Source organism: Myripristis murdjan, chromosome 11 (assembly GCF_902150065.1).
Source record: "Myripristis murdjan chromosome 11, fMyrMur1.1, whole genome shotgun sequence".
NCBI classification, from domain to species: domain Eukaryota; kingdom Metazoa; phylum Chordata; class Actinopteri; order Holocentriformes; family Holocentridae; genus Myripristis; species Myripristis murdjan.
In genome coordinates, this window is record NC_043990.1 from 9195566 (window position 1) to 9221259 (window position 25694).

Here is a 25694-nt window from a genome sequence, read left to right on the forward strand (position 1 = left end):
AACTGGGTCTTCTGAGTGATTTATTGTGGTGATAATCAGGTGTTGGGAAAAATACTCTCACATCCTGTTGAAGTGCAACGTTATTTTTTAGAAAAGAGAGCATGCTCCAGATCCTTTTCCACATGACTCTTAAAGGACAAGAGCACAGAGTTTGTCACTTTGTGATGCTAAATCTGCTCTGTGGGAAGGACTGGAGGTTTAAATAGACTGGACCCAAGCACAATATAACACTGCAGCAAAAACACAAACACTTTTCACACAAAAACACTTTTTCCAGTTTTCCTCATTCAGTTACTCCCCTTTTGGATGTGCAGCAGAATAAAGACGTTTCTAAGCAGGACAGCTGAGAATAAACACCTTTCTACTTCTTTAATGTTCAGAGCAGTCAGCATGCAAGGTCAGTTTTGTCCTCTGATCTCTTTTCACAACATATTTGTGGTTTACACCTTTACATTTCAAAGATGAACTCATCAGCAGTCAGTGGGGCTCCTAAAGGTTTCCAGGAATTCCATAATTACTTGTGAAAAAATCTATAAAACTGAAGTTTAAAGGATAGGTGTACTATTTTTTGTCTAGTCTGGATGAAAATGTTGATTCCCATCATGTGTTATACATATGAACTTCTAATATTTACAACAACACACTGACCTGTAGGCTTTTTGATAACAACCAAGTCCCATTTGACTCTGCATAAATATTAAAATGTGCTTTAACACCACACATGACTTGCGATTGGCAGAAATCACTACAGGTTATTGGTTCCAGTAAGACACTGGTGCGTCAGAAACAGGTTCCAGTTCCAGTCCAGCTTGGTGGTCATGGTGATGATATTCAAGGCCTCAGGGCTGCATGTGTTTGTGTCCAGCAGTGTTATGTAAGAGTCTTGGGCTCCCCCTGCTGGAGCTTCAGAGACATGATCTTACTGTCCAACTCGTCCATGAACCCTTCGTCCACAGATTCACTGTCCACCTCCTCTCCGTCCCCCTCAGTGGGCAGGAACACGTGGAGCTGCGCCCTTGCCGGAGCCGATGCTGTGGCCAGAGCGCAGTGCCGACTGCAGCTGGGCAGGCAGGGCTTCCCTACAACAGACAGAGCCTCCGCCTGGGACAAGGAGTGCCGATGCTGCACCGCCAGGGGTCGGAGGTCACCCTGCGCCGCCTCTGCGCTCAGGGTCAGGGCCGGGGGTTGAGAGTAACGCCTCGCTGGCAGCGGCTTGGAGGAGGGCTGGATGGCCTGGGAGAAGTGGATGTAGACGGGTCGGCTGCAGCTCTGGGCCTGGTGCTGATGAGTCAGATGGGTGTAGCCGCTCTCAGACGGGTTGCAGGTCTTGCACAGGGTCAGAGAGGATGACCTGCAGAGTGACGGGACGGGCGGGGATCGCTTTTGTAAAATGTTGGGTCGGCAGTTGCGGGAGAAGCCCTCAAACATGGCTCTCTCCCCTGGGGTGAGGAGGGCCGGCTCGCTGTGGAGGCTGCAGAGAGAGAGACAGGTTAACAGAGAGGGGTGCGACAGATGCATGAACTAACACTAGCCATCATGAGGAGCCGGCAATATAAAAAAGAGAAACAGAGAGGCAATTCTACAGATATTTGGTGGTTATTCAAAACCTCCTCTCCTTCTGAGGTGAGGCTGTCAGGACAGTGAAGGAGGGAGGTAGTGTGTGTGTGTGTGTGTCTTGGCACCTCACTTGGGTTTCTCTTGCTCTCCTCTGTGAACAACAAGCCTATCAAAGTGAGTGAAGCCAGAATGGCATCACCGAGTGCTGCAACAGGTTATGGATCAGCACCTTCCACACCTGAGATTTCTGACACAGCGGTCGGGTCTGCGGCCCTCTGTGGTCAAAGGCAACCCAGGGGAAGTGGAGCGGTGCCCTACATAACACGTCAAATTGGGCCAGACCACAGAGGAAAGAGCTAAAGTGTAATTCTACTCAAGCACTCAACCTGGGGAGTTTTAAGAAGCAATTTCAGTGAATTGGGTGTGCACAATACACACGGGGGAGATGGGAATCAGATGGAATCCCACAATGTTTCAGTTGTACAGCGTGCACCGTGGGGAAATGAGTCACAAGAATGTCTCACATTTGGTTTTCCCATCCATACAGTTTATGCACATATCAAGCACAGGCCACCAAGAGCCACCAGAATGTCCAAGTCTCTGAAACTCTACTGGAGGGATGGCGCTCCATTCTTCCAAAGGATATTCCCTCAGTTGGTGTTTTGATGATGATGGTGGAGAGCGTTGTCTGACATGTAGCTCCAGGCCTCCAGCAGAGCTCCAGAGACTTGTAGAATCACTACCGAGGAGCGTTGAAGCTGCTCTGGCGGCTCATGGTGACCAAATACATTCATAAGACACTTTGTAGTATTTATTAATTTGATTTGTCAGCCGTCTGTAGATTCCACTGACTTATGGTTTGCTGCAGATTCACTGAATCAAACACATTTCCTAACTATTTTCAGATCTGCAGCTCTGTGGCTTGATCAGCTTACCTCAGAGGCATGGTGCTGCTCTGCCGGCGTGGGCCCTTGGCTGCAGACAGAGAGGGCAGCCTCAGCGGGCTCCTGGGGGCCCTGCTGCCTCCCGCTGTGGGCACAGAGCTGGAGAGCAGGTACGTCCGGACCAGGGCTCGGCTCTTCTGCGCGGCTCTCTGGTGCCACAACCCGCTGATTTCCAAGCCCGGGCCCAGGGCGGCTGGTGGAGGCGCAGCTTCAGCAGTGCCCCGCATGGATCTCTATCTATTTATGTCCCTCTTGGATTAGATTAGAATATACCTGAAAATGTCCCAACAGCTGAACTACTGATCTATCTTGCCAGACATGTACACTACCTCTTAAGTGACAGCAAAGTCTCTTGAAGGATGGTGTAAAATGAAGGTGTTGTTGGTGTTCAGAGGAGGCAGAGCGGCCTGCTGCACAGAGCTGCTTCTTTCAGTCTGCACACACACACACACACACACACAAAGTGGCTTATTGCTGCCGGCCCTGGGGGGTGCTGCACCACCTGTGGGCAGTGGACGCCATCAATGATGCATGTCCATTAATGATGTATGACTGGTCGGGTGGATACCACCCACTTCACCCCCTCTCCCTTTCCCTCTTCCGCAGGTCGGCTTACAGGCGGGGCAGCAGGTGATAAACGGACAGGGCTAAGTGAGTATTGGTTGAACCTCCAGGAAATGTAGACATGATACTGAGTGAGCTGTAGCTGGCAGGCATGCTGACTCAGGAAGAAATGTAGGTTATGGAACCGCATACATGTCCTACTCAAGGTTACTATAATTCACTAAAATGACACTAAAATCTAAAAACATTTTCACATACATATTCTGAACTTCTTCAATCTTGTTCCTGACACACACAGACACACAGACACACAGACACACACACACACACACACACACACACACACACACACACACACACACTAACCATATTATACAATATTATAACCATGAATAATGATAAAAAACTAAATTGAAACAAGCAGACCCACTCTGGAAACTAAATGAAACTGAATTGAACTGAAAACCAAAATAAAAATAAAAACTAATGAAAATTACAAAATTATAATAACTTTTACCATTTCAGCTCAAATCAAATTCTTTTGCTTGACAAACCTCTATACATAACTGAATTTGGTATTTCATATATATCTTAAAAAAAAAAAAAAAAAACCTGAATGGCATTTCATATTGATTTTTACACCTGAAAATAGCCAGAGAGTTGCTCTATTAAAAGGAATAAAGATTCCTCATCACATTTTCCTATATTCCAAAGGCCTTAAACTTCCAGGACCTTCCTCAACACATATTCTACATATTATTATGCAATGGCCTAATACTTCCTATTATAATACTTTATATCTTTTAACTGACCAATACCTTCCCTCAGTGTGTCCAAACCTCTGCTGTACTAACAAAAAAGCTATTTCACATTTTTGCATAATTTCACATTTACTGAACATGTAGGATCAGATATATCTATATATATAGATAGATATAGATCTATCTATCTACAGTGGTGTGAAAAAGTGTTTGCCCCCTCCCTGATTTCTTATTTTTTTGCATGTTTGTCACACTTAAATGTTTCAGATCATCAAACAAATTTTGATATTAGACAAAGATAACCCAAGTAAATATAAAATACAGTTTTTAAACGATGATTTCATTTATTAAGGGAAAAAGGCTATCAAAACCTACCTGGCCCTGTGTGAAAAAGTAATTGCCCCCCTTGTTAAATCATGAATTAACTGTGATCGACCACATTTTTTTGGAGAGCTGAATTCAATTTCACAAGCCACACCAGGCCTGATTACTGCCAGACCTGTTGAATCAAGAAATTACTTAAACAGAACCTATCTGACAAAGGGAAGTAGGATAAAAGATCTCAAAAAGCAACACGTCATGCTGCGATCTAAAGAAATTCAAGAACAGATGAGAAACAAAGTAATTGACATCTATCAGTCTGGAAAGGGTTACAAAGCCACATCTAAGGCTTATTTACTCCAGTGAACCACAGTGAGAGCCATTATCCACAAAAGGAGAAAACTTGGAACAGTGGTGACCCTTCCCAAGAGTGGCTGGCCAACCAAAAGTACTCCAAGAGTGAATCAACGACTCATCCAAGAGGTCACAAAAGAAGCCAGAACAACATCTAAAGAACTGCAGGCCTCACTTGCCTCAGTGAAGGTCAGTGTCCATGATTCAACAATAAGAATGAGACTGGGCAAAAATGGTGTCCATGGGAGAGTTCCAAGGCAAAAACCACTGCTGACCAAAAAGAACACAAAGGCTCGTCTCACATTTGCCAAAAAACATCTTGATGATCCCCAAGACCTTTGGGAAAATATTCTGTGGACTGACGAGACAAAGGTTTAACTTTTTGGAAGGTGTGCATCCCGTTACATCTGGCATAAAACTAACACAGCATTTCATGAAAACAACACCATACCAAAAGTCAAACATGGTGGTGGTAGTGTGATGGTCTGGGGCTGCTTTGCTGCTTCAGGACCTGGACGACTTGCCATAATTGATGGAACCATGAATTCTGCTCTATACCAGAAAATCCTGAGGGACAATGTCCAGCCATCAGTTCATGACCTCAAACTCAAGCGCATTTGGGTTATGCAGCAGGACAATGATCGAAAACACACCAGCAAGTCCACCTCTGGATGACTTAAAAAACCCAAAATGAAGGTTTTTGAGTGGCCTAGTCAAAGTCCAGACTTAAATCCAATTGAGATACTGTGGCATGACCTTAAACGGGCCTTTCATGCTCGAAAACCCTCCAATTTGGCTGAATTAAAACATTTCTGTAAAGAAGAGTGGGTCAAAATTTCTCCACAGTGATTTAAAAGACTCATTGCCAGTTATCGCAAACGCTTGATTGCAGTTGTTGCCACCAAGGGTGGCACAACCAGTTATTAGGGTTAGGGGGGCAATTACTTTTTCACATAGGGCCAGGTAGGTTTGGGTAGCTTTTTTCCCTCAATAAATGAAATCATCATTTAAAAACCGTATTTTATATTTACTCTGGTTATCTTTGTCTAATATTAAAATTTGTTTGATGATCTGAAACATTTAAGATTGACAAATGTGCAAAAAAATAAGAAATCAGGGAGGGGGCAAACACTTTTTCACACCACTGTATCGATCTATCTAGTATATCAGAGGTTGACCTTTCTTCTTTCCCCTTTGAGGAACATTGGACAAAGTGGTGAATAAAGATTCACCCTCTTTTGAGAAACTCAGTCTTATCACCTTGTCTTCCTTAAAGGGGCTACTTAGAATAATTAAATAAGCTTGTTTTGTCTTAACATTTTGTGGCATACTGAATTGATTTTTTGTCCTTCAAGACAAGCTTCTGGCCCATGTAAATTTCACTCATCCTGTAAAGGTGAGTCTCTTAATCAAAGCACTTCAAGTCATACTTGACTGTCAACAGGAAACCCAGAAGAGCAGCACTGCCAGGGTGCAACATAATCAGACCAAAATAAAACCGGCCCACATTCAGTTTCCCTCAGGCGGCCTTTGTCTTCAGGCTCCTCTGGATCATCTTGCTGCCTCGGGCTGGAGCTCGTCCAGGGTTGACAGCCAAGCCTCAGGACACAGCGGGCAGCTGAAACACTGCACCTTTAGCCTTAATCGTAACTGGACTGTCCTCACACGGTTTCTGACCCAGGGCACAGAGGACAGTGAGCGGCCCAGCCATAGTGGCAGTTAATCAACGACTCAGTCCCAGGGTGATGCACTTCAGTCATTTCCACTGGAGGATTATGGATAAATGCATCTAAACTGAATGTGTCAGCCAAATAAATTATAACCAATCTGCCTTTTTAGCCTTTGTTGCTAAAATGCCTCTTTGTGACAAGCTGTTGCAATTTTCTATTTCTAATTATTCATTCATGTCTTTACATGTATTATTTGATCTTTTCATCTAATGTTATCTTTTCTAGCTGTATATTCTATTGTTATTGCCGTTTTTCATCCGTATAAAGTATGTCTGATATTCTTGGCACACTTGTTAAGAGGTCAAAGCCTCCTCCGAGTTGAAATTAAGGACTGATGGAACTCAAAACTAAATGAATAAAAGATCATCAGTATCAAACGCATAAAAAAACCCAAGCACAACGTAAGTTTAAATCATTTATTCTGAAACTGAAAAGCAAGAGAGGACAGTCCAACCACTGGACTGGACTTGCTGGCTGCTCGTCCTCTGCTGGACGGCTCCTGGCACTGCAGCTGCACTGCCACCTGAAACAGAAGCACAAAACGTTTTTATTTTTCATCAAATACAGCTTTTCTTTTCTTACAATTTTAATAGTTCATTCTCTACATTGCCCTAAAAAAACAATTTGAACAAAATCCACCAATTAAGGAAGCAGTAGGCTCTTAGATGTCATTTCATTTAGACTTTATGACAATAGATAGCATCTATAATTTCGGCCAGCATTCTGTGGTGTATATGTGCCATACTGAATTTAAACATGGCACAATATTTCAAGTGCTACAGACAATTTTACACTCATAAATAACTGGCAAAGTAACTACCATGCAGATCATCCTGGCATCAGCACAGTGCGGTCCTGAGGGCTCCTGCGGCTCTGGCTTTATAGCACACATCAGTCTTCATTTTACATATAAAAAGGAGAAGAAAAACAAGCAATCAGTAATTATCCTAAACAATTTTTCCCCACTGGCAGAAGCTGTCAGGGTGTATTAGTTGTGGATCTCTGAGGGAAAAGCACGTATGGGCTGGGTCATTCATTTCTACAGGAAGAGTTTCATTCAAAGATGGGATATTCACAATTAAGATGACAAAAGTAACATTCTACTATGGCACTTAAAAAAAAAAAAGTGACTACTTTCAGAAAATTAAAGACTTGGTCTTTATTACAGTATTGTGCAATTTCAAAATGTCCAGAACACCCTATATTTCTGCAATTTACCCACACTTCTGGAAAAGCAGGTCAATGTCTGTTTTAATAAACAAGGAGCTTACCGTGGTTATTCTTGATGTGGGTTCTCAGCCTCCCTCTATCGGTCGAGGCTCCTGTGGTAAGAGACAAACAATTAGAGCCCAGTAGAGAACTGATCAGCTGTTTTATACCAGTAATAGTCCATCATCTTGACAAGGTGTCACACTGTGTTTCAGTTTCTTTCAATCACTGTGTTTACATGCACTTTAATTATTGGGTTATTCACCACGTACGGACAGATATCTCAAACGCCATGTAAAGGAAAATGCCGTTTCCATTACCGGGGTTAAGGGGATTAAGAAAAATCCTGTTAACACAGCTAGATTTCTGTCTGGGAAAGCTGATTTTGGGACATATAGACAGTTCGGATCTCTGAATTGTCTTTTCCATGTGTGCGTGGGCAGGAAAAAGGGTGTGGATAAGGAAACTGGCGGAATAAAACAAAATATACCACGCTTGGTAGAGTAAAAACTCTGTTCAATATGTTCAGTGATAGATGCTCAATAAATTGATGTCAGTGTTAACTATGATGAAAGTATAAGGACACGAAAAACCCATCTGCTACTGTCTGCTAACACCCACAAGGGCAAAGCTCAGCTCCTGTCTCTGCCGGCTGCAGCAGAAACTGTCCGGGGAATCTTAGGGAGTCAGGGAGCTCAATTATTGGGGAGAGTGTGTACACAGGGATTTTAAGTAATCAGACTAGTGTGTTTGTGGCGGTGTTTCTTGCCACAAGATGTTTACTCATAATAATCTGGTTCCTTGTGTGCATGTTAACGTAGTAAATGTGTCTGTGAGCAGTGGTTTTCATAAGGAGATTAAATGAAAATGCAAACACACATTTTCCAATTATACACTTGGGTACATTATACTACTGTCAAGGTTGTAGGAGTCCTTTACAGGTGTGCATTAAAGAGTGTATGTCATTGTATGTAAGCATCAGTTAATGTGTACTTTGTGTGAAGTATAATAAATTGTTATGTGGTATGACAAAACTCCAATACCGCAGTTGTTTTAAAAGCCGTCTTAATGTCAAACTGATGCATTTGCTATTCTGAAACTGCATGAGGGAAAAGTCAAGGCATAGCAACTGCAACATTCAAATAGTTTGCAAACCTTGGGAGAAGGAAATTCTATGCCAAGAAGAAGTAAGCTTGACACGTCAGGAATGTTACTGCATAACCCGCAACAAGCTGGGAGCAGCACCTTAACAGAACAGTAACCTTGTACAGAAGAAAGCCTGCAGGCCGCAGGCCCTGCCGTTCCCAGGAGTGGCCGTAGGAGGCCAGGAGGGTAGTTCTGGCATAACACTCCCAAGTCAGGAAATAGGGAAGCAGTTTGGCCAATTGAGACTGATGACTTAAAATCAGAAAATGGATCACAGTGCAGACAGACACATCCTGACAGCCTCTAGGGCTGCATTCATTGCATTTCTTGGATAGATTGCAATTTGCTCTTACAGACGAAGGTCCAACAGAGGTGTGGAGCACCACATACTCCAGGTAGCAGCACTGTTTCTGTACAGCTACAAAACAGCTCCTAAGTACAAGCAACAGAGGGAATTGCCACAGTCCTAATGAACTGAGAACCTTTTACAAAATGGTTGGCTGGTCACTGGCATGACAAGGATATTCAGATGTGACAGGTAGAATGGCAAAAATATGAGAAAGGTAAGAAGAGAGAGGAGTAGAAAAACAAGTACCATTTTGAGCAGATTATTCAAGGGCTGAGAGCAGAAACACATTTTGATGCACGGCTCCATACGAGGTGAGCCGACCTATCCAGCAAAATGTAACTGAGGGGCAAAACTACACATGCCGACATGTGCTTTTATTCCACAAACATCTGCCTGCCAGGCAGGATGGGAGGTTAACACCAGCTAAATGTTGGTAAATTTCTGTTGTCAGCTACTTTAGCTTACAACTATTATTCAGATGCCATCTTGTTTAGTGGTAGAATGGTGAGAGCAACTGGTGAGTATTCACATGCATCAGTCACTGCTCCTTTTGAAGGCGAAAGGGGGTTAATTCCATGCTGCCAACCACCCCCTGCAATCTAACTGCTTCAAATGTTCAGTAGACTGCAGTCAGTCCTCAACAGATGCTTAATATCTTTGTACTGGCCTTCAAAAAAAACAAACTTGTCACAAAATGAACCGCTAAGTAATTTCCTGTTTGTACATAGAAAAGAATAAAATGCTCTGTTGACAGAATGCTAAGACCTAGGCCTTGATAAAAAGGGAACCAGCTGAATGTTGATTGGAAAAATAACATCAAGCAAATTTTAACTTAACTGCCCTAAAATGTACATCATTGCTTTTAAGGACAGTGAGAAACTGCCAAATATCAAACCCTAAGAAACACAAAGATAAAATCTCTGGATTTAAGTACTGTTCCAAACGCATGAAGGTTTGGTTTATGAACTGAAAAAGGCAGTTTAGACTGTGAAATGAGCAGCTGTTTCAACTAACTGTAAGCATCAGCAAAGAGAAAAATAAATTGAAAGCACTCCCAACCCCATCTACACAAAAATACCAGTCAAAGGTTGCAGAGTTTGTGATGTCAGGATCAAAGTACAGGCACACTGCATGATGCATGCCTTACACAATTATGCATCTCTGACTTTTAACAAAACCATTTTCATGAATGTTCACAATCCCACCCAGACAAACCCATAAGGTATGTCACATTTTCACTTCAAAACTGCAAAGAAACCCCAACCCACAGCCAAATCAATGTGTCTTTGCGCTGCAAGAGACGTTTTACACTCTTTGATAAGAGGGAATAAAGAGTACTGATGACGGATGTTGCAGTTCTGTGATGCCAAAGTCAATACATTGTCTACACACTCAGTAATGAACCAGTGACTCAGCCATCCACAAACAATGCTTTTCATATATACATGGAACCCCAAGTACTGTGATCTCTCTCTCTCACACACACACACACACACACACACACACAGTGTACAAGCTAAAACACACATTGTTTTGCCACAAGTCCACATAAAAGAGGTAGAAGAATATAGTTCTGCACTGTGAGTCCATTCTTCAGAAGTGTCATGCCAGAAGCCCTGTAAGTGTCACTTTACATAGTGACACAGCATTTGAGGAGAGAAACAAGACAAGTTGTGGGGGATTGTGCATCTTAAATCAAAAACATGGATGGGACACTTACCTCGCTGATCTGTGTAAGCATACCTCTGGCTGCAGTGCAAACAAGTCCAGGCTTTACTGTCCACTGACTTCTGCAGAACTACTCATCGTCAACGTAACCCAAAGGCCGGGAAGAGCCTCTAGTGTGGAATGGGGCAGCCTGTCTGTGACAAGCTGGCTGACAGCAGCTAGAGCACCCCTCACGTACTCGAAAAGACATGTAGCACACACTCACAAACACACGCACAACATGGCATTCTCTCCTCAACAGTAAGGTGCATGGAACTCCTGTGATTGGTAGGTTGCTGAAGAGATGAGGTTGGGAAATAACTACCTATTTTCATTCTATTCTACCCAAAATGTAAACGTTCCAGGGCACTTTAAAGTGACTCAGTGCAAGGAGTCTTTTTAAGGTCAACGGGAGAAGGTGACCCCTCTCCCAAATACTTTTTGTGCCAATACTCTTTAGCCTGTGTATAAATTACTTGCATAACAAAGAATCTGGGGCAGGAGAGGGTGTTAAAGCTGCGTTAATGGACTCCTTGCAACTGGAGAATAACAGTGATCCCAGCTGTGTTTGTCATTAAATATCGATCAAATCGCTCTATTCCCACCCAAACCCAAATTCAATTCGATTTCAATTCAATTTTATTTATTTGTATAGCCCAGAATCACAAATTACAAATTTGTCCCAAAGGGCTTTACAGAAAAAAAGTCTGCGATAATGTAGGTCAACTTATTACTCATCCAGAAGAAACAGGGCGACATCTGCATCAGTTTTCAGTCCTTTTATGGATCTCAGTACATGCCACCTTTCAAAGGCCAATCCATAGTTGACCTGTGTTTCCCCTTGCTTTCTGCTAGTTTCTGTGACAAATATTTTGGTCTGTCCAGCTAAACAATTGAATAGCTGGTAGCTGGTCTGTTGTTTTCAAATTGACTATGCGCCACAGCCATCACTAAGCTAAAAACAACCAGGTAGCAATGCCACTGAGGAGGAGCTGCGTGCAGAGGCTTTTCTAGTGGGGTGGGGGGCTAAAGAGGAGGGGGGGTTGGTGTGGGGGCTTAGTGTAAGCACAGCAAATAAGGCTGTAATAGTGAATCTGGGCATTAACAAGCTGTCTAGCAGATCCATGGTGCAAACAGATGTGCAAATAATGACACACTTTGCTAAAATTTAAAAAGATTATAAACCCAGTTAAAAACAATTTTCTTTTAGTGTGTTCAATGACTATCCCCATTCACAGGTTTTGAAGTTTCTCAAAAACTCAGTAACTAATAAAATGGAGTTTTATTGGCTAACCTTTCTACAGCAATACACTCCAACTGAGTTGGATGGGTTTTAGCTCCCATTCTAGTATGTGGATATTGTTTGGTAAGACCAACCAACAATTGAGTTCATGGTAAACACCACTGTGGAGCTCACTTACTAATAACCTAAATTTTGGAAGTTCAGCAGTACAGTTGAAGGCAGTCGATCAAACAGGTGGGAGGAATAAAAACTGAGGCCATGGTCTGATTGGACCCGCCACTCCTGTGTTAAAGTAGCTTTCAATCCCCAGCAAAACAGCTCCATCGACTGAGGAGAAATCAAACAATAGGCCTCTCTGTGTACAGAAAGGACTTCAGATTTTCAGCTTCATGATGTTTTCTGCAACCAGTGATGACAAAAATTTTCACTTAACCATCCCTTTCAAGTATGTAATATTATTCTATGTGTATAGTATTAACATAGCTTTAATCAATACACAAGTGGCTACACCTTTTTTTTTTTTTTTTAAATCATCACTACAGTGAGATCTGTTGTACCTTTGCTATCACCTGTACTCCACTGAAACTGCGTTGGCCATAGTGGGTATTCTTTTTTTAGCACCACTGCATAGTTTTTGTGTAGCCTTTAACAGTGTCAGATGAATCTTGTTAAAATGTTAAATTTGCCAAAGGTGTAACAGCCAAATGTTAAAGTCCCGAACCTCCACCTTTTCCATTAGATCAAGCTCTACAGTCACAATCAGTAATTGCTTAAAAAGTTTCAAAATGTAGGTCCTGTACAGTCTTCTAAAGGGATTGCTCTCTGTCAACAAGCCAGATCAACAGGACTCTTCTTCAGTACACTGGTTGAATGACAATCTTACTAAGCCTGTGGGTACCATCAACTTAGGATTTCTTGGTTTGGAATTTCCTTTCTCATAGTCCAAAACCTTTCAAGATGGTCAAACCTGTTAAGGAAGAAATGTACACAACACCAAAACACAAGACATAACATTACAAGTTTTCAGATTTGTACTTCATGGTATCCAATTGTATTACCAAATCCATCCAAGTACGTGTAGTCCTCCTTGTTTTGCAGGGTTTTCAGATGCAATGTGAAGAAACAAAATCCCTTCCAGGGGATGCACTGTAAGCTAGGCACAAAACCCTTAAATAGCCAAGTATTATGTTAAAATTCTGTATTGTATTTCACTGTGCACAAAGAGCACTAAATAAATAGTTGCACTCTTCCTTTGCTGCATTTTTTCACTCCTCCCACATATTGGTGGTATTTAACATAGGCTATAGATGCTATATGATTAAAGAAATCACTTCTATGAGATGCCTTTAAAGCATGCATCTTTACATATCCCAATGCTGTCCAGAAAGAGCCATGGGACAGCTGCATTCACCTGAATAGTGCTCATCTACAACAGTGAGAGAAAACTGTTAACAATAAACCCTGAAAAGCTACAGCTTGTCAATTTTGAGAGAAAAGTGGCCTTCAGAAAAATGATTCCTACTCAAAGAAAACTGCTTCATCAAAGAGAGCATTTGACCAAAGTATCTTTTCACATCCTCAGATTAATTAGAGACAACTACATTAACTGTCTCAGAAAGATTGCATCATTATTTAGAAGTGATTTGAGGATTTAAAAAACAAACAAACAAAAAAAACATGCCTCTACACAAGCCCTTCTTATTTCCATGATGCGGGAAACAAGGACTGAATCATGTAATTTGATAATGAAAATGGAATCACAACTGTAAAATGGAGAATATTGTGAGAAAAAGCCAAAATAAGGATGCAATTTAAAAAAACAAACAAAAAAAAACAGGATTTTCCCGACCATTTGAACTACTATTGTAATCGTCGCTCACAACGCCTAAGCCGAATCAACAGGAAAAAAAACAATGCTGCAGCTTGTTATTTGCAGTCTGTGTTTCACTGAGGGCAGGGCTCGGCTCCTCACTCACACACACACACTCACACACACTCACACACACAGTCAAGTCACAGAGGTCCTGACACAAGGCCACAAGGCCAAGTCATCCAAAAAATTCTGAGGAACTTTATGTGAAACACTTTTTTTTTTTTTTTTTAACAAAAAAGATGCACTGTTTTTCAGTTATAATGTGAGGCTGAGATGTGAAGCACTTTGCAAAAGGAAATGTTTTGTTTTGTCAATATACTGAAATACTTTCTTTGCTAAATAAAAAAAATAGTGCAATGTTGTGTCACAAAGTCATTAATTTTCAATAAATTTGAATTGTTGAAATTTTGTTCACTCACCACAAGTAGACATTCTCTGTGATGACAAAATGTATTTAAATCTTAAAACACAAGAATTCAGGAAAAAATTAATTGCAAAATATGAAATTTGGGAAAAAATAAAGAGTAATCTAGAATAAATTTCAATGGATTTCATAGGGCCCTATACTTGGGCAATGTAAAACAAACAAACCATATGTTGGAAGCCGTACTCTAAAAATACATGTGGTAGCTAGGACCACTACTCTGAAATAGAAAAGACCATGGTAGAGTAATGGAGAAACCAAAGTACAGTTCCTTTAATAGTAAACCTGTGGTTCCCCTTACATTGTAGCTGTAAACCTGTGTTTTGGACTTTGAAATGGTCCTGCTTTGTCTTAGAATAACTTTAGTTTCAATTCCCAACTAAAGTATAACAAAAATTATATTAAAAAAGTATTTGTCAGCTAGGCTAAATTGTGAAATTGTCATAACTATTGTTAATTGAGATTTTTTTTCAACAAATAATAGCCCTGTACATTGAAATCAAGTTGCAAGTCTTAACAGATTCCCAATACTTGATAATATGGGCTATGTAAATGTGAGCCAACTATGGAGAAGCCACAAACTTAATTACTCACAATATGCTGCCACAACAGACACAGATCATTTTCCGTTGCCTATGTGCTGGCATCTGAGGTCTTGAGCAACACTTGTTACCAAAAGGTGCTGTGCTGGATTTATGTTTCCATGCTCAGATGTACACCAAATTCTCTCAGCATATTCTTTCCAAAAAACATCAAACTAGCAACTTCCAAAAATACACAGCACCATTCAGTTTCACTTAAATTCCATTGCCTATTTGTGTATTTCTGCATTTTATTACCAGATCTTTCTCACTGGTGTATGGTGTTGTGTCGAGGCAATGCACAAGCCATTTCTGAACTCTAAAGATTCCTTTTTAAGAGAGCCATTTGTCAATAATTATGCTCATATTTCCACTTCTAAACTTGATCCAACTACCACCCGCTCATCTTCATTCCACGTGCCTGAAAAAACATGGTGTTTCTTGGCAGAAAGTACAACAAAATTAGAGAAAAGTTAATCCAAGGGTTCATCAGCAAAATCTAGGCAAAAATTCCACTTCAAGGGGGGCCGAGTGTTGATCCTGTTTAGTTATCTGACTGAAAACCAGGGCACTCCATGAGGCACCGACAATTCTTCAAACTCTGGACGTCCCTGTGAAGGAGATCTGTTCTTGCCACCATTTACAGCTCAGTAATAGTGTGGTGGTTCAGTATGACTTCTGCAAATGGATAAGATTAACAGCCTCTTTTCCCGGAGGTCATTCCGTACATCGGCGATATCAGCTGCCTCCGAAAATGTATACAGAGAACGGGATCGTGATGTGAGCACAGGTGAGAGAAGCAAGGCATTGTGGTATTTTATGTCATAGAAGCTACAGTGGAGACCAAATGATAACCAGGCTTTTCCAGCCTGAAAGCAAAGTGCTGTCGGATTGCTGAACTAGCAAGGAGGCTTTGCTAGATTGAGACTACATTTACAAAGTGTTTCATTCACCGGTCCACCATTTGTGCTCATATGGATCCAGCCCATTCGATTTTTTTCATTTTCTAGGCAGAGTTACCAGCCTCTTGGTTAAAATCTCTAAGTAACGAATCCTGCATTTGCTGTTTGCCCGGTTCATTTGTAGGGTATCTTTTTTTTTTTTCTTTCTTTTTTTTTTTGTTGCTCTGTTGCTATGCTCTCATAGCTGCTGTGAGCTTAATGAATGTAAACAGCATGACATAAACAATGTCCACTACTACCCACAATGCAATGTGCAACAACAAGGTCTCCTGTTCTACTGGTATCTCATGTAAGCTACAAAATGCTACTGTAAAATTGTAACTGTAATACCTCAAAAATCATTAAGTATGAGATTAAACATAGCATATTTACTTTGACATCTTAAATTTTGTTGCAATCAGATTTTAATAGTGGTACTTTGTACATGTGATGTACAGGAGAGATGAAACCTAAAAACCTATATCTTGTCATTTTTGCTAAAAGAATTGTCAAATTTTTGTTTCGATTTCTGGTGAGATTACATGCATATGAAGCAGCGGCAAAATTCGGCTTCTGTCAATCAAAACAATGCTGCGATTTATTCCTGGCAACAGTGTCTTGTGCTACTATATACTCTAATTGGGAAATAGTAACTAAGGTTTGGATGCTTGATTTAAATATTTTAACAATGTCAATTCCTTGACAATACTTGCTATAAGATGGGATTCCTTGTAGACTCCCTTATGGGTTCCTTCGGTTACTATTTCATATTACAACCCAAAATATGTCTAACTGAATTGAAATTCTGCTACCAGCTGCACAAAAGAATAACTCCAATCTGGAAAAATACATACCTAAACTGTACATTGTGTGTTAATGACTGTTGAAATGAGGAGGCTGTACATAGGCTACATCCAATTTAAAAATATCATTTTGTGAGTTTAATTTCATTTGTAGAATTTCTTTTTGGAAAAGACTGTAGTTTTTTTTTTTGTGGTAGAAATGTTTCGACTTGTTTTGAGAATAAATGTTAAAGTTTCTTCCAATAGGACCAATTTGTCTTTATTGCAACACATGCTTTTACTTCAAACTTATGGCACAAAACACAGCCATAGATAGAAAGGTGAGAAAAATGTTACAATTTTCATTTCACGACGACTCACAGAGCATGATACAACTAGAAAGAAAATTATACATGGTCAGATAGCACTAATGGATCACAAGTGGGTGATCTATCTTTCCACAATAGCCAAAATACAAAATAAAAATGGAAAATACCGAACTTGCCATAAAATGAGTAAGTCTTTAGGCTAAAATGCAGCAACACTTTAAACTTAAATACAACAGATATGACTCAACATATTTTAGGGGGACCTACACAATTAGTGCTGCTAGGAGAGTGACAGGGCAAGTTTTAAAAACGGGGTTTCTTAGCAGGTCCATCAAACTCCTCGCGGACCCTGCCAAAGCCTGGGTTACCAGGACCCATTCCTCTAGGACCGCCCTGGGGGAAGCGCTCGTTGCGCTGTGGGGGGGAAGGGGGAGGGCAATTTGCCAGGAAGGCATATCGGAGGTGCAAGGAATTAGGAGCGGAGTGGTGTGAGTGCAAGAGCACACAGTTCATGTCCATAGTCAGGGGAGGGGGGGTATAAGGCATGGTAAGAGAGGTGGTTTGTTTAATGATTGTGAGCAGATTTACAACACAACCAGCAGGAGACACATCCGAAGGTACGGTTCATTCCAATATGAAGGTCCACAGGTGCCACGGGTTACATACGGAGAAGGAAGAAAGGGTAATGCTTTCGTTAGTCAATGCCTCCCTAACATGATGTCCACTGCATGCCAAAGAATGGTCTAGTATCGTCCACTACTGGCAGCAGGTGTAGCATTTCGTAAATGCTGACCAGATTCACCTCTTCATCATTTAAAAGTTTAATGTCGAAACATATGGGGGTATGGGGTATTAAAAAACACAAGACCCACCAAAGAAATCTTTCTCTCTAGTAACAATAAGATCTAAAAGTTCCTTTACAAAAAGGAAAAAATGGCGGTAAATATAAAAGTATTTTTCATTGTAAGAAGTGTAAGGAGTCTCTGGTCAATACAGTCAAATGTTTTGAGCAGGATTTAAGTGTGAAAACTGCAGGTTATTGATCACGTACTTAAAAAAAATAATGCTGGGTCTATGCTGAATTAATGATTTGGGAACAGCCAGAGATCTTTCACTAAAGGAAAACTATGAGCATGCCAGTTTATACACCTGTAGAGTTTTGGAGCTTTGGCACAGCTAAATTCAACATTACACAAGTCATTCAGCACACTTTTTCCAACATCACAGTCATTGGTTCATGAATGTGCACTGTATATGTTGATTTAAAGACATTTCGTGACACAGAAACAAAAACAAATACACTGGAGAAGGCAGACTTCAGTTTACCACAAATCTAGCAACCAGGTTTGGCTACAATTCAATGGAATTGTAAAATTAAAAAGAAAAATATGTCTTGAACTGGATAATCCAACATCAACTGGTTTAGCCAACAAAATTATCAAATGCCTTTGCTAGGCTTTACCAAAGTATAAATTAGGGTTGGGCGGTATCCAAACTTTGTTACGGATAGAAGTTCCTCTAATTTTCCTGGGACATACTGACCCATTCAAAAACATTAAGGAATTTGAGGGATAATTTCTATGCTGATCTAGCATGTTCACTGCTATACATCGTCTCCCACCACAAGGTGGTGTTCCCAACACATTTTACTGTGCTTTCATAGTAAAACAATGTTAATACAGATGTCAACATTCGATGAAAATGAGTTTGCCCTGTCTGAACAATATCTAAAACAGTTCTCTCGGTCAACCGTAGTGATTAAACAGGGAACAGCAGCTAGTTAGCGTGCTGGCTAAGCTACACATTTAGCATTATGTGAGACTACCATTGGGACAGAATAATTACTGGGGAAATTTCTGTTGATGTAGCTGTGCATCTCCTGCAGTAAAGGCTACTCTTTATTGTAAAGGCCCAGCTCGGGGAGCAGAAGTAGAAGGTGTTTAACTGTAATTATGATTAAAAATTTAATTACTTCTGTTTTTGGCTGCAAATTTTGCTCAAAGCTTCTTCTATATTTGTTGGTAACTGCTGACACTGTAAGTAAAAACCTTTTTTTTTTTTTAAATTGCCTTTGCCATTACCCCAGTGTACAATATTACCGCCCAACCCAAGTATGAATGAGATAGTGGGTATGTCAAAGCTACACACCTACTGCAAATTCATAGGTGATAAACCTGGATCACCTCAAAGGGTCTTTATTCTACAGGCTTGAACCTGAAAACCATTTTTAATTCCCACTGAGGAAAAACCTCTCTCAAAGGGTATGAATCCAAAGCGACTTTTCAAGTTAAGCAAATATTACCAAATAATCCACAACAACAGCAAAACCTGTAAATGTGTATGTAGTGTAATAACAGCTAACATGTCCACATTTTGTATTTTTGCATCACTCATAAGGTCAAAACTATCTTGGAAACAGTTTTCATTAGGATATACGGTACGAGGTAAACACACATCTTACCATCTTTGCAGCCAACATTGCTACTATGAGTCCGCCAGTTCTATGGCAAATTAGCACAGGACTTAGGCCGCATATGAAATTAGACTAATTCAGGTCCAGTAAACAAGGGTGTAAGCCTAAGCAGGAAGAGTCAACAAGGCTGTGCCTGCCCCATCAGTTCAAAATGTTTTCCATTTGTAAACAAAGTGTTCAAGTATGAGACATAATGCCGTGAACTGTCAACCTGCACTAAAAATATTTGAATTGCTCGGGTCCAAAAAGAAGTTTGTTAAGGGTACAAGCTGCTAGCCTAGGAGAAATAATTCCCTACATCATGCCACAAAAAGAGTTCACAGAGAAGCTTTGCAAAGGATTTCACACTGCCCGCCTGAAATACACACAGGTTCTTCATATACCACCTGATTCCCTCTCACGGCAGCTAATGCATGAAGGTGTTGGTACAGTATGAAAATGTGGTTTTATGGCTAGATACCCATAACACCAACAGATTAAAAAAAAAAAAAAGTATAACAAAAAATAAAATACAGATGCCATTCTTCCTCTTGCCAAGAAAAGTGCCTGTCCAGCTCACAGGAGACAGGGCTTGCAATAAGGGTCCACTACATGACTGCAGTGTTTTACAAGGGTGAGCAGAGCCACTGAAGTCGGTCTACAGCTGTCAGAGAACACACTGGAGAGTAAATCCTTCTATTTTAGTGCAGGCTGACTGTTTCTTGGCAGGAAAGCAGCAAGACTCTGGTGAACGGAACTGATGGGGCTTGGCTCATCATTGAAAGAAACCCTAGGCAGCATATATGACAGCCTCAACATGAAGCAAGCCATCTGAAGACAGCTGGGAGCACAAACAGTTCATCATATTCACAGCTCTCACTCAACCAGCAGCCTTCGGGGCTTAATAATCAACTTCCAACAAGAAGAAAAGCCAACCACAAACTACTACTTTTAATTCTAAAAAAGAAATTCCCCAAAGTGGGATACGTTACCATTTCGTTGCCCATCATGCCTCCAGGTGAAGGTCCCCCCATTCCCTGTTGTCCCTCAAAGCCCATTCCACCCATGGGGAACTTCTGGTTTGGTGTGCCAAAGGACATGTCTAACAGAGATGACATGACTACATGTCACACATTTGAAAAACAGATGTCAGAAACGAAGACAGTCAGAGAAAGCCTTTTTGAGGCCAAATGTTGTCAAAGGAGCTTGGAGCTAACTGAAAATTTTAACTTCAAATAGGAATCACACTTCATTTTATAAATGTCTAACAACTCTTCTAGTGCTCACAAAGTGTGAAATCCCAAATTGTCAAGTCAAGTAGGAGAAAATAAAGGCTCTGTGCTCCTTGACTTGACAATTTCTCCACCAACCAACTCTTTTAGTGCATTATTACATCACATTATTACATCCGGTTACCACTCCAGAACAGAGTAGCTTGCGACAGATTTACTATATAATTACAGTGCAACCTACACTGTGCAACAAATAATGACTGCTGGATGTATGGCGATAATGAAAACTAAACTTTGAAAACAAAATAACACACTGCAGTATTCTAAAGGAAATATAACCAACCTGAGAATTTGTGGAGGCATGTAAGCATGTGAAAAGCAAGCGGACTTGATCATTCATAAAAGATTGCTTTGTAAAACATACATATACAAAATCTTCAACTATAAGTATCTAATAAAAAGAATAATTTCTTACCAGCCATGCCCATAGCTCCACCAGGATTCATCCTCATTTCTCTGTCCCTCTGCAAGATAAAAGCAGAGGTAAGAAAACCATTCAAATACATATAAACATGTTATCAGACCAAGTCATTGTGTATTGTGCTTTTTTGTTTTGCAGTTACACTCACACTGTCCATGAAGTTGCCCATTCTGTAGTTCTCTTCACGCTGGCGGCGCATCTGCTCTTCCATCTGCTCTCTCTTGCGAAGCATCTCCTCCTCCCGCCTGCGACGCTCTTCCTCCTGTCTGTTTACAAACAGAAAATAATTAATTGTCAGTTCAACAATTAAAATAACACGGTCAGTCACCTTAGAATACGATTCATGGGAGGAATTGGTAAAAACAAAACCAGATGTTCAATTTATAAGAACAAATCCTGCAAAATGAAGCTATACAGGTACACCGAGAGGAACTATGTCAACTACAAAATGTGGAAATGGTTTGTCTCCAAATGAGAATCTTATGCAAATAAATACCTAAGCTGCATCTCTTTTCTCTTTTGCATCTCCTGACTGTGCAACTCCTCCATGCGCCGGAGCTCTTCCTGCCGCCTCAGCAGATCTGCAAGGAAACATAAAAATCAATCAAGTGTTCCCAAGTGATGGAGACAGTGGAAAATAAATAATTCAAACAACTAAACTGCATGAGGTGACTGATTAGTATATAAAAAAATCTTTAAGAATGTATCAAGAACAGAGCACTGAAATTGGACATTAATAAAAGGTAGTGGTAAATTTTTCTTGAAATTTCACTGGCAGAACAATTCCTTTCAACCCGAGGCCACCACACTTGCCTTGTCGGAGCAGGTTGGCCTGGTGCTCATGGTAAGCATCTTCCATTTCGCTCTCCAGCTTCTCGCGGGCCTCCTGCATGTTCTTCTCCACCTGCTGCCTCTGCTGCTTCTCCATTTCATCCAAAGACTTCCAGCGTTTGGAGTATTCATATTCAAAAGTGCCTGGACGAGCAAATCGGGGAGGCTCCTCTCGCTCTCTGCAGACAAAACGTAAAATGACTTTTAATGCAACTATAATTTTGAAATGGGCCTTACGCAGTGATTCTATAATCAGAAAGTAAGATACAAAAACACTGAAGATGAACTGTTTATTTCTGCCCAGTCAGATGAAAATCCTAAAACAGTAGTACATATCTTTTTTTTTTTTTAAATTGTGAGTGGACCTGATGGGAATTAAATCCCTTGGTAAACATCTGCTGTTCCGTGGATAAAAGCTCATTGATCTAACAGCTGCCTACACCCCCCACCAAAAAACCCACTTCCACATCACACCATCTGCCAGTCACTTAAGTGATTTGAGCTGAATCATTTGCATCACAAAAAACAGGATGGGCTCCCTGCATCCGTCCACAGTTCACACCCCACCCCACAACGCAAAGCAAACAGTTATTAAATGAGTCAATCATGACATCTAAGAAATATCAAATGAGAAGTGATGTGCTTACTTTTGGTATCTGGGGTTTTTCTGTGCCAGTTTCTCTGGAAGACCATCCTCATCGTCAAACTGTTCTAAAGGCTCAACAATAACTGGCCTGGGTGACCTGTGAACACAAAGAAAAACATGAATAATCATAGTTTCAGTAAACAAATATGAATGCCTTATACTCTTCTTTATTGAAAAAATGTGTGATATGTGCCGATTAACTGGTATGTCACATCGTCACATTATTGTTTCATTGGTCTCTTTTCTACAAAACCCTAAACTGACAAGTAGCACCAAAGAAAAGACAAATCATAATGCTTATTTAAAGCTGTAACAGGTCTACTGGTATACACACAAACAGATGCTTCCCAAATTTCAGCTGCACTTACGTGGTGAGCAGAAAAACACCATCATTGCAACGGTCCAGGGCCTTTCTGGCAGCAGGCTTGGAGGCAAACTCAACAATGCCCTTTCCTGTTGACCGCCCGCGGTCGTCCACAATAACAACTGCCCTCTCCACCATGCCAAACTGTGAAAAAGCCTCTTCCAATAGCTCATTGGACACAAATGGCGACAGGTTTTTCACAGACAGAGCTGCAGAATGTGTGGCAAAGCGAACCCGCAGTGGCCTGCCTTTCATCGGGGTGTCATCCAGCTCAGCCTTTGCGACCTCTGCTAAAGCACGGGACTCCTGTGACAACAAAAAAAGGAGAAGTGTTTGTACTCAAACACAAAGGCTTGGTGTTGTCATAAACTAGTCTAAACTCAATGTTTCTTACCAGACGGATGAAACCGAAGCCTTTGCCTTTGTTGATGAAGACCTCACTGGGTTCTCCATATTTTGCAAATAGTTTCTTGAACTCTTCCTCTGTGATGTCGTTAGGCAGGTTGCCGATGAACAGACGGCACCTCTGTGTGTATGTCTTCTCACCAGGCTTCAACAGCATGGACAGTGTTGCCTTAAATTCCTGCAGATAATAAAAAAGCAATAATAATAATATCAGCCAAACATTATCCTAATTTTCCACGAGTATAACATAATAAAACTAAAACCAGCAATACAGAAAAACAAACATGGTCACTTGTTCAAAAAAAAAAAAAAAAAAAAAAAAAAAAAAAAAGGACCGCATCCATTGAGTTTTCAGTCAAGTACACACAATTAGCGGCTCCAAACTTGATTTCAACTTTCACAGTCACAACTTCATTAAAAAATGACTCAGATGGAAGGGACAGAAAAATTTGAAATATTCAGATATGAATGGAATGTCTATACATGAGTGTCCTGAAACAAAAAACCTTAGTATTCTGGACTCGTTTTACTGTCTTATACAACGGTGGCTATTTACCTACATCTACTGCATTTCAGGGTCTTATGCTAACTTAATGCTACTGCATCATTATGAATTACCCCGCGGAGGATCAATAAAAGTAAACTAAATTTACAGCGATCAAGAAGGATTTGACTGCCTTTATTGCCATTTCCGGACATGCATGTCTCATACATGCACAGGGGGTCATTTCTCTCTAAGATAGACGACACATGTTTTTCATTGTGTGTGGCCATTTTTGGATTACTGGGGGGAAAAAAAACCATAAGCTGGTTATGGCTACCATTAAGGAAAGGCCGTGGAAATCGTGCGTAGATTAATTATTTCGTATCTCCGCCATGCTTTGGGGATAAAGGTGCGCATACAAGGGGACGAGATTTCACATTCAGCACAAGATGGCGGATATCGACTACGACTAAAAGAAAGGTGCGCACGTTTCTCTACCCGCCTTGTCCCGGCAACACAGCTGCGAAGCCCCAACAGGCCAAATCAATAACAATCCAACATACCCTACCAGTTAAACTCCGCCCACTCGGGCAGCTGTGGCCTACAAATCTTTGATCTTTTGATTTTTCCATCGGTGTCCTGCTTTGTCCCCCCCCACACACACACAACAGTACAAAAACATTATATAAGACGGTGCTAAATAATATAAACCGTTACAAACCGATGGCTGGCTGTCGTCTGGCTGCCGGGTGTCACCTGTGGGCTTCTGCTGTGGTTTATTGGCCGAGTCCCCGGACTTCTGGCCCTGCTGTGGCGACGGCTTGGGGCCTTGCTGCGGCTGTGCTTTCTGCTGTCCGTTAACGTTTCCAACCGACGGTTTCTGCTGCTGGTTCTGGTTCCTGTTGGCCTGGTTCGGTGGAGGCGACGATAAATTTGGTTTCTGGTTCTGGTTCCTGTTAGCCTGGTTCGGCGGGGGCGACGATATGTTGGGTTTCGGCGGCGGTGACTGGATTTTCGGTTGGGGCGACTGCGCCGGCGGCTTCCGCGGCTGCTGCTCTTGCTGCTGCTGCATGGGGCCTTTCATCGTCAGGGCCGGGCCCGGGGTCGGCGGAGGGATGATCCCGGAGGACTGCGGCGGCTGCGGCTTTTGGGGAGCCGTCTGTGGTCCCTGGCCGGGTGGCTTGTTCAAGTTGTTACCGACATGCCCTCCTCTGTTCTGGTTCTGGAAAGGGTGACTCCTGAAATTCGGGTTTCCCATCAGTCCGCCTCGCATCGGGCCGCCGGGGCCGCCACCCCTGCGTGGCTGGAAGTTATTCATCGCACCGCCGCCGCGGGGTCTGTTAACGTTAAACCTATCCCGAGACATTTATGATGTCTTAAAATTACCTTGAAGGGTAATCAAATTAAAAGATGAAACACGACGTTGAGGAAACCGTGTATGTTAACGACCGTTTCCTCCGACGTTGCTCGTATGTAGGTCGTCTTCTCCAAAACCTCAAAATGGCGATGGACGGTGACGATGAAGCCTTCGTGACCCAATAAAAAGAAGTCCCGCCCCGTCTCCCTAATTGGTCCGTTGGCCGGAAAAGGCGGGCTCTCGGCTCTCTTTCAAATCAAAACAGCCCCAAATATTCCTTTATTATTATAACTTATTTTATGATTTCGCTAATGAAAGTTTGAAGTCACTTACATTTTGCTTTTTGGATTTAAAAAATTTAATAGGACCATATAATAGATTTTTTTTTTTTTAAATTACTCTTTGTGTTCCTCAAAAAGGTTACATTGTCATGAGAAAAATTAGCCAAAAATGTGTAAACAAATCTGGTCACTTCTCTGTCCCTGCAGGATTCTTCCTTTACTGTGATTAGCCTGTTATCACTATATTTACTGGCATAGCACTTGTTAAAAAAAAAAAAAAAAAAGATTCACAATAAAGGCTGTCAGTGGAAAGTGACATTAGACCCATTAACAGATATAGCAATCT

At 41.3% G+C, this 25694-nt stretch overlaps 1 protein-coding gene across 4 annotated transcripts; it reads right to left on the minus strand.

Moving 5' to 3' along the window:
* Positions 1 to 6633: 6633 nt before the first annotated feature.
* On the minus strand, positions 6634 to 25235 carry sfpq (splicing factor proline/glutamine-rich). Of its 4 annotated transcripts, none has more exons than XM_030063355.1 (12): positions 24432 to 25235; positions 23216 to 23404; positions 22826 to 23127; positions 22459 to 22554; positions 21794 to 21990; positions 21477 to 21561; positions 21129 to 21246; positions 20975 to 21023; positions 20260 to 20369; positions 7503 to 7553; positions 7052 to 7127; positions 6634 to 6754 (listed from the first exon to the last, which is right to left on the minus strand). In XM_030063355.1, the coding sequence occupies exons 1-10, from the start codon at positions 25074 to 25076 to the stop codon at positions 7527 to 7529; spliced, it is 1818 nt and encodes a 605-aa protein (XP_029919215.1). In that variant the 5' UTR covers positions 25077 to 25235; the 3' UTR covers positions 6634 to 6754; positions 7052 to 7127; positions 7503 to 7526. The 4 variants fall into 4 exon arrangements, with proteins under 4 accessions (XP_029919215.1, XP_029919213.1, XP_029919214.1 ...); XM_030063353.1 differs by having other exon boundaries at positions 7503 to 17229; XM_030063354.1 differs by having other exon boundaries at positions 20260 to 20387.
* Positions 25236 to 25694: the final 459 nt, after the last annotated feature.